Consider the following 13,914-nt stretch of genomic DNA (forward strand, 5'->3'; position numbering starts at 1 on the left):
GATCGAAAATACTAATCTCTGGTTAATTACCCCATAATTAGTCTATTAATATTTCAATATATCCGATCAAAACCAATCAACAATGGGCAAGGATGTAATCAATTACTCATATTTCTCTTGGCTATTTTCATCGGTACATTTTGGCACTTCGGTTCCTTTACACCAACTTTTCCGGCACAAATCGACAAACAACATCGATTACATATATCAACTTTATGGTGTTGATGCTTGTTAACGTTGAGAGCGTGCTTTCTAATCACTTTTCTCGGTTATAGTGCCAATAAAGTTTTCGCCGAAAACCTAATTTATAAATCGGAGGTTTTCAATTTTGAGGGCAATATCATGTTTTTCTTGGCTTGTATATCCGAAACGATGCCGGAATCGATTCGCCGATGTTCCTCAAAGTACACCCTTACTATTCCAGCAAGACCTGAAACCCCTTTGTACTTTTCCGACGAACCTTTTTTTTTTGTTTGGGGGTTTTCAAGGCTGTCAAGTTTAGGGGTTTGCATCTCCTTGTTTGGGGGTTTCATTTCATCATCGACCACTTTGTTAACAACTTTCTGACGACCCCTTTTTTCGAGTTTCCGGTCATCACTACTGCTATATGTTACTTTACGCTTTCATGTTTATATGTTACTATATCTATACTATATTATAAAGCAAATAGGGTTTCAACTTTCAAGTTTCAATTCAACATTTACTTTCCCAAAATGCCCCTTCTATCAATTATATATTACCAAACACCATTTCTCTCTCATCAAATCTCAACCAATCATTTTTTTTCTCTCTCATCCATAAATCATTTATTCCTCCAATTCGTTCAAAATCTTTTATCTCACAAACCGTACATCGATAAATGATAAATTTATATGGGTGTTTTTAAAATTTCATGTTCTTTCATTAGAGATGTTATTCGATATACTTTCGACAAATTTTTAAATTTGAGGGCGGAGCCCGTACGATTAAGACATTTGGCTATCACACTCTATGACCTATCACCCCCATCATCTCACCGCCGCAACGCGCGGGTACTTGCTCTCGTGTATATATATATATATATTTGTTGCTTAATATTGTCGTTAAGTACTATGTGATTAACTTGGTAATGTTAAGATTGCGGTAGCGTAATCGTTAATTGATGTAGTGTTCCGTTTTTTGTTTCATTAAAGCAATAGTGACCGAAAAAACATGGTGTTACTGCTGCTGATGATATCGTTAAACAATTAGGTTGCCAGTTACGTTGAATAGACGATGATGATAACAAAGTTCGTAAAATGGGACTTGGATGATGTGGGACGTATCTTGCCGGGATAAACCTTCGGGTTAACAACCACGACGTCTTCAATGATAAAAGTATTATGATTTCTCTAACAACGAGTTAAATACTTGCAACTGACACTAGATAACCAGACAACAAGCAAATGTAGGACAAACATCTCTAATGTAACCTAACTACCTAAGTGGTGAATACACAAAAAAGATTAGTCAACATTGTCTTCAATCATCATCGTTTATTTGCATGTTTAAGATTTATTATTCTCTAATTCAATTAACATAATAAATTAATAATATTTATGGGGTTTTCATAATTCAATTATTACATAAAGTATAGTAACTTTTTTTAGCAGCTAGTATAGTGGTATTCTTAAAGGTTAAAACATAAGAACTCACGTTTCTAGATGGATTTTATATTTATGGGGTTGCATATAAAAAGCGTTTAACTTGAATTTTTTTGATTCAAAGACAAATTTACTATAAAAAATAGACAAACTAAACACTATTGGGTACGATAAATGGTTGCCTTTGTTGGCTCATCCAAAATTGTTGAACATTTTTATCAAGTCACGAGGATATATTATGGCGTATAATGGGTGGAGAGTTTAATCTTTAGATATATGTGTTTCTCGTAATTAGAATTTAGAAGTATGAAAAATGAAATGACATAACTTAAGAGAAATGTGTTTGGAATGAAATTGTGGGTGTTAAATTAACTATTAGTTTTCTATTTGAAATATGGGCTTGATTTATATATTAAGAGGGAAAGTGCATGCACATTGCGGCGGTGAGATGGTAGGGTGATAGGTCATATGAGGTGATAAGCCATAGAGTGTGATAGCCAAATGTTTTATCCGTACGGGCTCCGCCCTCGCATTTAAAAATTCGTCGAAAGTATATTAAATGACATCTTTAATGAAAGAGCATGAAATGTTAAGAACACTCATACAATTTTTATAATTTACCGATATACGGTTTTTGAGATAAAAGATTTTGAATGAATTAGATGAATAAAATGATTTATGAATGAGAGAAAAAAAAATTAGTGGTTGAGATTTGAGGAGAGAGAAAAAAATTAGTGATTGAGATTTAATGGTATTATAAGTATATTAGTTAAGAATGTTTAAATTAGTAAATAAAAAAGAGTGATACCTTAGATACTTCAAATCATGAATCGAGATTTTCATAAAGGGCAAAATGCTTTATAAGATAGTATAGATATAGATATACTCGTATTATATTGTTCATTAACCAGTTTTTCCAAAAGGGAGATGATCTGTATACCACATGTTTTTGACCATACACCACCAAATGTGTTTTAGAGTGTTGTACAGTACAATACCTTATAGCATGTTTGGTGATGTATGGTCAAAATCTGGTGGTGTACATATCATTTTCCTTTCCAAAAGCATTGAAATGATTAATTTATTTTGTCGTTAACTAATTAATTATGTACTAATATATATATATATATATATATATATATAAATACAGATAAACTTAAGATTAAATGTGTGTTTGGTCCCGTAATTTGATTTCAATGATTCATCTTTAGGAGAATCAACGAGTTATGCTCTTCAAAAATAGTGAAAAAACATCACCTAATTAATGAGAACTAGAAATCACACAAACGTCACTTTCATTCTTTATTCAACTACAAAACAAACCTTTTTTATATGTCTCATTGCATGTAAAACTTGTTTCCAGCACGCAACTCGAATGACAAGAGACGATAAACCAGAAGTTAGGAGAATGCTATTAGCATGGATGCACATAAAAGCATCTCATTCGGTCAAATGATAGTGTTTGTTTTTTGTATGCACATAAAAGGTCTTGTGTTTTATAAAAATGATAGTCTTTCTACAAAACACTGACCTTTTTATTTATTAGACGATAATGATATAACTTATTACAATATTGATATAGATAAAAATATACTCAGTAGAAACCGCTTACATTTACAAGATAGAGAAATTTAGTTAACAGCCCAAAAAAGTTTTCAATATACGATTTTAGGGTCGTTTAGTGGCAGAGCCACAATTCTTATTTTGGAGTTGCGAATAGCTTTCATGATACTAATAAGTGTAAAATTAAACTACAAAATTTAATTACATTAGTCTGGGTTGCTAATTACTTTAAAACTGAATAAAAAATATAAAAATAGTATTAAAAGTATAAAGTTTTATAAAAATTATGGGGTTGTCATAATCACCCTTGGCTACCACATAGCTCTTTCACTCTGGGTGGTTGTATTGAGGGGTCTAGCCAATATATTTTTTTCATGGAAAATGATTAACCTTCCTAAACAAATAACATAATAATCCTTCTAACTATGAGATGATGACTTGTGAAAAAAATCAGGAGACAAGATTAGGAAAGAGAATTAGTGGATACCACATGTCATCTTATTAGTGTATTTGAAGGATTATTAGGCTATTTGGTTAGGAGAATTTATCATTTTTATTTTTTTATACTTTACAAAATTTTAAATGGCAAAAATATACGAGTATCACTCAAAAAAAAGAAGAAAAAAGAAAAGAAAAAGGAACGGAGTATTAATAAGAAGAGAAACAATTGGTTACAGCAAAACAGAGAGAGAGAGATGGAAGATGAATGAATGGAATCCACGATAACTAAATTGTTGAGTGCTCCTTGCAACAAAAAAACAATTTCTAAAACTAAAAGCAAAACCCAAAAAAATTTCTGATATCCTTTTCTAAAAGATTCATAACTTTCTTGGCTTTCAACATATCTGATCCCCTTCTTGTAAGTTTTATCTTTCTTTTACTTCCCTTTTTATCTATCTATAATTCTATATCTATATCTGTCACACACACACACCTTTATATATGGTATTAGATTATATTCTGTCATATAATATATCTATATATATCTGTGTTTTTCATATTTTTAGGCTTTATTCATTCTCACAAAGATTAGTCTCCTTTTTGCTCATCATCAGGTACTCATCTTTTTGCCCTTAGTTGTTTTCTTTACTTTTTGTCAATTTATGCTTTTTGTGTTTGTTTCAGCTGAAATGTTAATAAAAATGAAGTAAAATCATAATGCTTGTTTTTTTTTTCTCTTTAATTTTTCACTTTTTTGAAGTTAGTTCTTGTTGATATTTATAAAAAGTTTACGTTTTTATTCATAATTAGGCTTCTATATAACAGATAACTGATCAATTATCGGTCACTCACCCAGTCACCCACACGTTTTTTACAATGAAATTTTTTGTTTTGATCCTGTTTGTTACTTATAAAGCTTTCACTTTTTTCTTTCTTATCATTCAGTTTTTATTTTTTCAGTAAAATTGGGTTTCGTTGTTCTGTTTCTTTGTAAATGGTATCAGTGAGTTTCACTTTCTTAATATATAATAGATTTTTTAGTATGTTTTTCTTTTTACCTCAATTTTCATGTCACGAAATTTGGGGTTTACAGCTTTATACGAATGCAAAATGTCAATTTTTTTGGTTAAAAGTAATTCACTTATAATTTTTCACCATCCAACTTGTTTTTCAGAAGATTAGGTGTGGTCTTTGTCTCTGTATTGATCAAAAGATCACTTCTTTTCATATGGGTACTAGTTTTTAACTTGTATCATTGTCTTGAAAGAATTAGATAACACTAGGCCATCATGGATGGAATTGGCAATTTTTTCATAATGTTCATAGAGTGTGACAAAAATCGATAATTCTGACCAGCTACAGTGCTCTTTCTGGTTTTTAATGGAAACAGCTACCGTTTGCAATGAAACAGCCAAGATGATGACTTTGAAATACACTCTCTTATCTATTGTTTGGATATATCTACGACTTTTTTTTTCCCTCTGATTTCATGTAGAAGCACCACATTTCTTTGTTCATGTTCCTAACCGCAATCGAGGTTTTGGTTATATAGATAGAATGACAACTTAATTTTCGTTGTGTCCCAAAAGGGGAAAAACATATAAGCATAAGCTCCAGTAAGTCATTAAAAGTTGGCTTTTATATCTTTTTTGAGCATTATGGAAGCGAGAAACCCATTGTACCGGTAAACATTTGCTGTCATGGCAATCGCATTGAATGTGATGGAATCTTTGAAATGGTATAAACGCCAACTTTTAATAGCTTAATAATGGCACATATATTCATTTGGGCCAAAGCGAATCACGATCTGTTATTCTGTGCTAAATTCTTATCCGGTTGTTATAAACTAGCCGTTTTTTTTTAACGCCAAACTAGCCATGTTCCCCATGCAAAGTGGCGGCTTCTTTGTTGTTTTTTTTTTTGAATTTCCCAGAGGCGTCAGGAAGGTTGTGACGTGTTACATTCTATTAATCCTCAAATGGGGAGACGAGAGAAAAAATAGGGGGGGGGGGGGGGGGATATAGATCATTCTTCAATAGTTTCAATATAAATGAATTATAAGATTTTAGCATTCTAGTAACTGTAATCAGTGATATCATGTCCTATATACTTACTCTTATATTGCCTTTCTAGGGGCAGAGACTTAATATCAGCTTAAAAGCGGTCTGCATATAGCTTAGCATGCCTAAAAAAAGAGTTGACTAGTGAAATCAGTATTCTGTAATGAATTCCAGCAGGCAAAAATGTAATCATAGCTAGTATTTTGTCAAAATTAGTAGCTGTACAATGATTTGCACTGGGGCATGAAGAATGCCTTTGCTTTTGCTTTTATCAACAAATACTGATCTTGTAAAAGCTTATTTACATTTCAAAACTATTTGTGCCTTGTGGTCTTCGCTTGTTATTTGCCCTGGTAATAAAATGCAATGTTTGACTTGACATTTAGTTTAACGACGGGTTTTCAGTAGAAATCAAATATCTAAAACGTCCTTTATCGTTACAAAATTAACAAAACTTGAGGATCAATATCAACATCATCTTGCAATAATTGCTATATTGTCCTTTACTATCTTTTGCGTTACATCTTTCTAATTTGTTTAATTTGGTTACTTCAGGATTGTTAAAGATTTGGTGATATTCTTATTATGGGGGATCATTTTGTGTTTTTGGTGGATCGGTTGCTCACAGAATCCACCTTGGAGGCTGCAATTGAAAGCAGAAATCCTTCAAAGCAGTTGGATCTATCAGAAAATAATGACACAGTTATCGATTGTTCTTCACATGTTTTCACTCCAAAGAAGTTGGTTGAATGTAGGATATGTCAGGATGAGGATTTTGATTTGAATATGGAAACGCCTTGCTCTTGCTGTGGCAGCTTGAAGGTTGGTTATATTCATTTTTTTTCAGTTTTAACCTTTCATTTAACTTTTATAACGTTGTGGGTCTTATTCTTTTTTATCAAAAAGGTAAATTGATGGGAACCCCTTAGGCCCATGTACCTTTTTGGTACCCATTCTTTTTACATCTATTGGTTATGCATTTATTGGCAAAAATATTAGAGGTGGTAAAACGCGTGAGCCGGGTAAGGGGTCGAAAGGACGGTTAAAAATAAAGGTCACGGGTCAGGTTGATTCTTTATCACCTTTTTGTATTTTATGGATGACTTCTCTGTTATCTCTTATCACTAAAACGTACTTTTATATAAAAATACATTTAGAAGGCTATAAGCAATTAAATACGCTTTGGAAGATTTTTTACCCATTTGACTTGGGCCAATTCAAATTAGTAAGTTTAATCAGAAATAATATGATTTGGAGATTTTCAACATAAATGATTCCAGACATTCTTCTAACATCTGATGCCTTGTCGCATTTATATTATGTGTGAATGAATACAACTTTAATTTCGGGCTTAGATTTACTAGGTACCGAAAACAAGCAGAACCTTGTTATTATCTCATGTTTTATTATGGAGTTAATTTCATTACGTACCCCTAGGGTATGCCATATTTTCGAGTTTCGTCCCTCTCGTATTTTTGTATCATTACATATCCCTATGGTGATTTTTTGTTTCATTACATACCCCTCAGTCTAACAGGCGTTAATCAAACTCTATTAAGTTCCTGCACATGAGGACATTTTCATCATTTTATCTCTAAAACACATTCTTCTCCATTTATCATCTTCTTCTTCATTTCTCTCATCTTCTACAAATATAAACAAATCTTCAATAAAATACAGATCTGAATAAAAATGATACATTCATAAACACTAGAAACAAATCTACCCATAAAAGTAAAATTTTGTCTTGTTATACACATACATATATATATATATATATATGGGGGATGGGAATATAAGGCTGTTAGGTACCTAAGCTTAGGTGCGAAACACTCACATCTTGTTTTCTTAATCCATAAAATTCATGGGGGCCCAAGCATTTATTCATTAATTAAGAAATATTAAAACATTTGTATGTGAGGGGTTCCACACCTAAGCTTAGGTACCTAACAACCTTATATTCACTTTTACTGATGTACACAAGCTACATGTATCTATTAAACTATAAACTCTACGACATATATCTAGTTATCTGCATATATAAAAAAGCAGAAAAATTATATATACAGAATGTTAGTTATGATGAGAAAGGGATTAGATTTTGGGGAGTGTCGATGGATACCATGGAGACGGTTGACGCTACTGCCACCACCAAACTCCGGCCACCATCATCACCACCAAACTCCGGCCATCACCACCATTAAAGCCCAGCCACCATCAGCACAACAACCATTGTTAAAAACAAAGCCCATCCTTTTCGTTTTTTCGACGGATCACCATGACCCACCACCCTAACCCTCATACCAGTATACCACTCCTCCGCCGCCTTCTTTGTCTTTTTACGCACCGTAACGTGAATAGAAACCCAAAACCCGCTCCACTGTCTTCATCTATTTATACAGATCTATGTCAATATTTTAGTAAACCCAACTACTCAAATTTACCATAACCCGTTATGAAAAAGATATAATTCGACCTGAATGGCAGCGACCCACCCCTAAATTCTACAAGGAAAGATTGTGAGATATCTGTTTGTAGACCAATTGTAAGTATTAATGATATGACCTTTTTAAAAATTGATATATAATGTGTGTGTGAGAAAATATATACGTATATGTGTATTGAGTATATGTATTAGATAAAAAGTTTTCATGTACTATGTGTGTTCAGTGTATATATACATTGTGTTAGATATACTTGTAAGTATATATTGATTTTAGGATTTATTACTTTTAGGGGTTTTAGATCTGGAAAAGATAAACATGATTTTTGGTTGTGAGATCTAGAAAAGAAAAGAAAGAGGAAAAAAATGTTTTAGAGGTAAAAGGACAAAAATATCCTCACATGAAGGACTTAACAAAGTTTGACAATCGTCCGTTAGAATCATGGGTATGTAATGATACAAAAAGTCACCATAAGGGTATGTAATGATACGAAAATACAAGACGGCCGAAGCTTAAAAATATTGTCATACCCTAAGGGTATGTAATGAAATTAACTCTTTATTATGAGTCGATTTTTCTTTTGACTCTCTTGTGTACGTACCTGTTTTACTTTTTGTAGTATGCTCATCGCAAATGTGTTCAAAGGTGGTGTAATGAGAAGGGTGATACCATTTGCGAAATATGCCACCAGGTGCTTAAGGATTGCTTAATCTTTTACTTTTATGATTATTAATTCCCTAAATCTCTATATTGGTAGATATAGCTCATAAAGCTCAAAAATAGTTTTACAGGTCCCACATAATGACATGTATCTTAATCTTACATTGAAAATGGCCTAATTGCAGCAATTCAAACCAGGCTACACAGCACCATCCCCTGTATTCCGGTTAGGTGGTATTCCCTTGAATCTAAGGTACATGTTATAGTCATCCCTGAAAAAGTGTACAGGTTGCCTTTTGAGGTCACGTCTGAATTGTTTTTATGTACACATGTACACTTGCTCTACTATTTTTTTATAATACGGAATATAGTTATCTCTTTCTTTTTGAAACTCTTATAGGACTCCAATATGGTTATTTACATTTTCACACAATTTGGCGGCCTTGGCGTTTATAGTGTGGATTGGTTCATTTGACCTCAACAAGTCAAACCATCTGGAATAGTGTATCTTCTATTTGGTTGCTAAAAGGTGTGCTTTTTTTCAGGGGGCATTGGCAGATTGCTAGAAGGGACATTAACAATGGTTCTCAAATAATTGCAGTTGTTGCACCTGATCATGGTTTTCTTGATCAGGAATATGATGAATACACTGATTCCACTTCTAGAAGCGTTTTCTGTTTTCGCTCAGTTGCGGCCATTGTATGATACCTCTCTCTCTCTCTCTCTCTCTCTCTCTCTTCTCCGCTGTCTTTGGACTTATTGGTTAAATCACTTGTTTATCACAATGTTTGTGCACAGTTCGTGGTTCTCCTATTCCTGCGTCATGCTCTTCCCGTCATTGCAAACGGAGCGGGGAGTGACTCTTTTCCAGTGTTCATGGTAAAAAGATACTCTTGCGTTTTTTATTGTGAAAAGTATGATAACATTTCACTGACTACATAAATGAAGTATGAATGATTGAACTAGTAAATCACCAGGAATATCTGGCCATCTTGAGTTGCTATAATAGTACACTGTATAACTACAACTATACACTTTAATAGCTTTTTAAACAAAATAGATAATAATGAAAGAACACAATAATTTGGGGAGGTTCAGCCAACTATATATTTGTCTGAGAAATATAGTAATTTGCTTTTACTTCTATGTTGGGATGGTTAAAACCTATTGGGCAGGCATCTTTTTATAACTTTCGACCACCTCTAGAGTTTTTTAATCGTCCGATGTGACTTGGGCATATTCAAGAATTTCACTTTCTAATTTACTCGTAAAAATCAGATTTAGCATGTCTGTTGTGTACTTTCACATTGTCCGTTTTTTCATCTGATACCAGTTATGGTTCTTACGAACTTCAGCAATCGTCCTACCCATCTACATCATGATGAGAGCCACGATAGGTGTGATACATCGGCGACGCCAACTGGTGAGTGGTTTTTTCAAATAGAGTAAATCACCCTTCCGTTTTGCTAAAACCATGATGTCAAAACTATTTATATCAATTTGATTTTAACTTTTAAAGGCTTCTAATGCATCAACATCATCTACGTCTTCCGACGAGGGGGAAAGTGTAAGACCTCCGCATAATCAGACACCTATTGCACATGTGCACTGATCCACTGATCTGTCTTGGATGTGGTTTTAGCCACCCTGTGCCAAAAGGCAAACTGTCTGGACCAAGAAACATGGTTCTAGTGTGTGGTGTGCCTACCAGTTAATATGTACTTACTATTAGATATTAGTCACCAAACAAGCACCACTTCAAGGATAGCTGGATTACTGGATAGGTCAATGTTTAGTTTCTTGATGCTTAATTTTAAGGCGATTATTGGAAGGTTAAGCATGTTTAAGAAAAAAAATGTAATGTGAATTTATATATCTGGTTTGAATATGTAAATGTTAAATCTGCAAAAGGAACTGAAGCAAGTGATGTCAAATTCTTTTGTACGCAAATAATTTAGTGTAATGTAAATTGAAAAATTGCCAAGAACAAATGTTGAAATTTTGATTGGCTAGCTAAAATGTTACTCGTATGATTTTAGGTTGCAGTAACATACACTATTGGATTCTAATTTATATAATTATGTTATGTAAAAATGTTAACCACTTGGTTTGTTGCAAAACAAGAATATAAAGTAAAATTATGAAGTGAATATGCAAGATTTCAATAAATTATGATTTAAAGTTCCGTATTCTTTCTTTGAGATGCGAGTAATTCTACAGCTATGTATAGTTTTATATTTGTTTTGTTAATTAGTTCAGTCATATAATAGAGTTCTTAATCTATTGGTTGATGGACCACAAGAGTGTGTGTATTACTACTACATTTCTAATCTTATAAGTTTATTTAAAAGATACTTTTGTGCCAAATCTTATAATCACCAATAAAAATATTTATTAGGATTACTTGTGTGTACTACTCTACAAGTGTTATCATTAGGAGGAAAACGGAATAACTAATTGTTGGGAGATTTAATCTACCATCGGTTCTCATGCAGGAATTAGATTGAAATTGCTCGCATTCAATTTAAAAACTCAAAAAATGTTGAGTGGGGGGTGCTAGTGGTCTTATGCTACAGGTTCTATTATGATTGCTTGCATTTATAATGGTAATTTCTGATAGACCTGTATCCTGTTTGGAGAGGCATGCACACATTAAGAGTTCATTATGTTGGACCCTTTTGGGTACGGTAAATAGAAATGGAATCGTTTAGTAACCCGGAGAGATGGTAAATACGGCATACACATTGTGATTCAAGATGGTGTAGAGGGATCATGGAATCTCAGACAATGTTGTCTTTTCATTTCGCGAGTCCCTCAATAGCAACTCATGACCAGTTTGACGATACCTCGATCGGATGGTACTTTTATGAGGTGCTATTACCCTATTTCTATTTCGGATGATGGAAAATTCTTATAACCGAGTTCCTCGAAGCAACTTGTTATCTGCAACATGTTTCCAATCTTTTAAACTCATTTGAAACTTTAGCAAATATCTTCAACAGGCTGTTTATGACCTACTAAAAAACACTCGTTCTAGTAAGTCTTACGTCTATTGAAAGACTTAATCCCATGCTATCGTTATCTATTTTTAGGTTTTACAGATACAATATATGAGAGGGGGGGGGGGGGGGGGTTGCCTTGAGCGACCTTTTTTTACACTGTTTAATAACATACACTTACGCATTCTTATGAACACATACGTATACAATAGATTTTGGCGTTTTTAAACTCATTTGGAACTCAAATATCTCTAACTGTTTGTTTTGGGAATCATAGTTGACCCATTAAAACACATCCGTTTCCAGTAAGTCTTGTGTATTTTGAATGACCTAATTCCATGCTATCAATACCTATTTTTGGGTTTTACAGAATTAATATACACGAAAAGTTAAACTAACTGTTGTATCTTTCAGTTTCCTATTGTATAGTGTATAAAGAATTATGCATAAAAATAAAAAAGAAATTAAACGGCCTTTAAAAGCCATAGAATTTTTTTCATATAAGCGGAAATTATGATTGAATCTCGACTTAGTGAAAGTATCAAAAGAAAAATATATTCAACATAAGTAATTAACAAGGCCAAATATTGATTCATGGTTCATCATTTTTTCTAATAAACAGGATCGTTGCGGTTTATGTACGCCATCATCACAACGAAATTAAGGTGCTTTCGATGTTTGATTTCCAAGGCTTAACTTATGCCTAATTTTGACTCCCCTAATGCCGTTTATCTATTCATTAGCCAAGTGTTAGCTTAAAAAATATATATGCGGCGATGGATTAAAATTAGATTATGTAGTGTGTTTTTGTGTGTGTTTAGTGCTGGGAGAGATGAATGGGTGAATGAGGAGCGTGCATGTGTGGTTTTGTTTGTACATAAGGGTATTTTGGTTAGAAAAAAGTATTGAATCTCTTAAAAGAGAAATTCATTTTGCTTTCTAAAGGGTTGTAAATTATACTTCGTAAATATTATAGATTATAGATAAGCTCTATGTTTTGGTTGCTTATAAAAATTATTTTGCAATTATAAGTTATAATAAACTCATAAGCCATTAATAAGTCATAAGAACAAAACTGATAATAAATAAATCAAATATAAATAAGTTCAAAATTTGTTAAAAAAAAAAGTTCAAAAAAAACACCCACTTAATAATAGAGCTAACATAAACCATGAGGTTTGAGCTGGGTTGACTTTGGCCCCAAAACTAAAATTTAAATTGATGAATTCGTTATTTTTTTTTTTGGAAACCAATTTGTTCGACTTTGGTTTGGTTTGGTTTGTTGATTTGAGTTTGGTTTGGGTCAGCTTTCTAGAAAACCAAATCCAACAGATTTTTGATTGATTAGGTTTATTGATTTAGTTTATACTAATTTTTGGTTTGGTTTTTGATCAATCATATTCAGACGGGTGAAGTCAAAGCCTTTGACTAGTAACTTTCTAAACTTACTAAATAACTCTCAAAATTTACTCCAAGAAATTCGAACATGCATATTTCTTAAACCTTTGAGTCATTGTAATTTTTTTTATTTTACAAAAACAAAATATTTATTATATTTAAAAACAGGTTTTCATAACTTTCGAAAACATAATATTTCATTGTTGACTCGTAAAGCTCGATAATACATAAGTTAAAATTAAAAATCTAAAATAATATTATTTCAAAATACAATACTACCATTCTTAAACTATGTTCAACTTTATCCTAAACAAAATTTTAGGTCCGTGTCTAATACACGAGCTTTCAACTTTATCATATTAAATGTTAGTTTATTATGATTTAAAATTTAGTTATAATTTTTAGTAATAAAAAATTGATTTATATTATTAAACTTTGAGTTTTAAAGTGAAATATTTTTAAAAATATATTGTTCACTGTGACATATATAACGATATTTGAATATTACAAAATTATAATATGTCCATCAAAGTTGTAAATTGTAACATACTTAGCGATATTTGAATATTAAAAAAAATCATAATATGTCACAATCATTTTATTTGATTTATTGTTACACAAGGTGATATTACATTCTTATTTTACATTTTTAAAAGTATTATCTTATTTTTAGATGAAACATATTCCAAATATTGCAATTAGAATAAAAAAATGGTAAATGCCTAGG

The 13,914-nt window shown here is 32.2% G+C and overlaps 1 protein-coding gene across 1 annotated transcript; it reads left to right on the forward strand.

Moving 5' to 3' along the window:
• Positions 1–3,809: 3,809 nt before the first annotated feature.
• LOC122578975 lies at positions 3,810–10,789 on the forward strand. The gene is made up of 9 exons (XM_043751047.1): positions 3,810–4,044; positions 4,193–4,240; positions 6,242–6,508; positions 8,750–8,821; positions 8,976–9,043; positions 9,336–9,489; positions 9,589–9,669; positions 10,124–10,213; positions 10,310–10,789. Exons 3-9 carry the CDS (start codon positions 6,272–6,274, stop codon positions 10,400–10,402), a joined length of 795 nt encoding a protein of 264 aa, XP_043606982.1. The 5' UTR covers positions 3,810–4,044; positions 4,193–4,240; positions 6,242–6,271; the 3' UTR covers positions 10,403–10,789.
• The last annotated feature ends 3,125 nt before the right edge of the window (positions 10,790–13,914 follow it).

The sequence above is a fragment of the Erigeron canadensis genome, chromosome 8, assembly GCF_010389155.1.
Source record: "Erigeron canadensis isolate Cc75 chromosome 8, C_canadensis_v1, whole genome shotgun sequence".
Classification (NCBI taxonomy): domain Eukaryota; kingdom Viridiplantae; phylum Streptophyta; class Magnoliopsida; order Asterales; family Asteraceae; genus Erigeron; species Erigeron canadensis.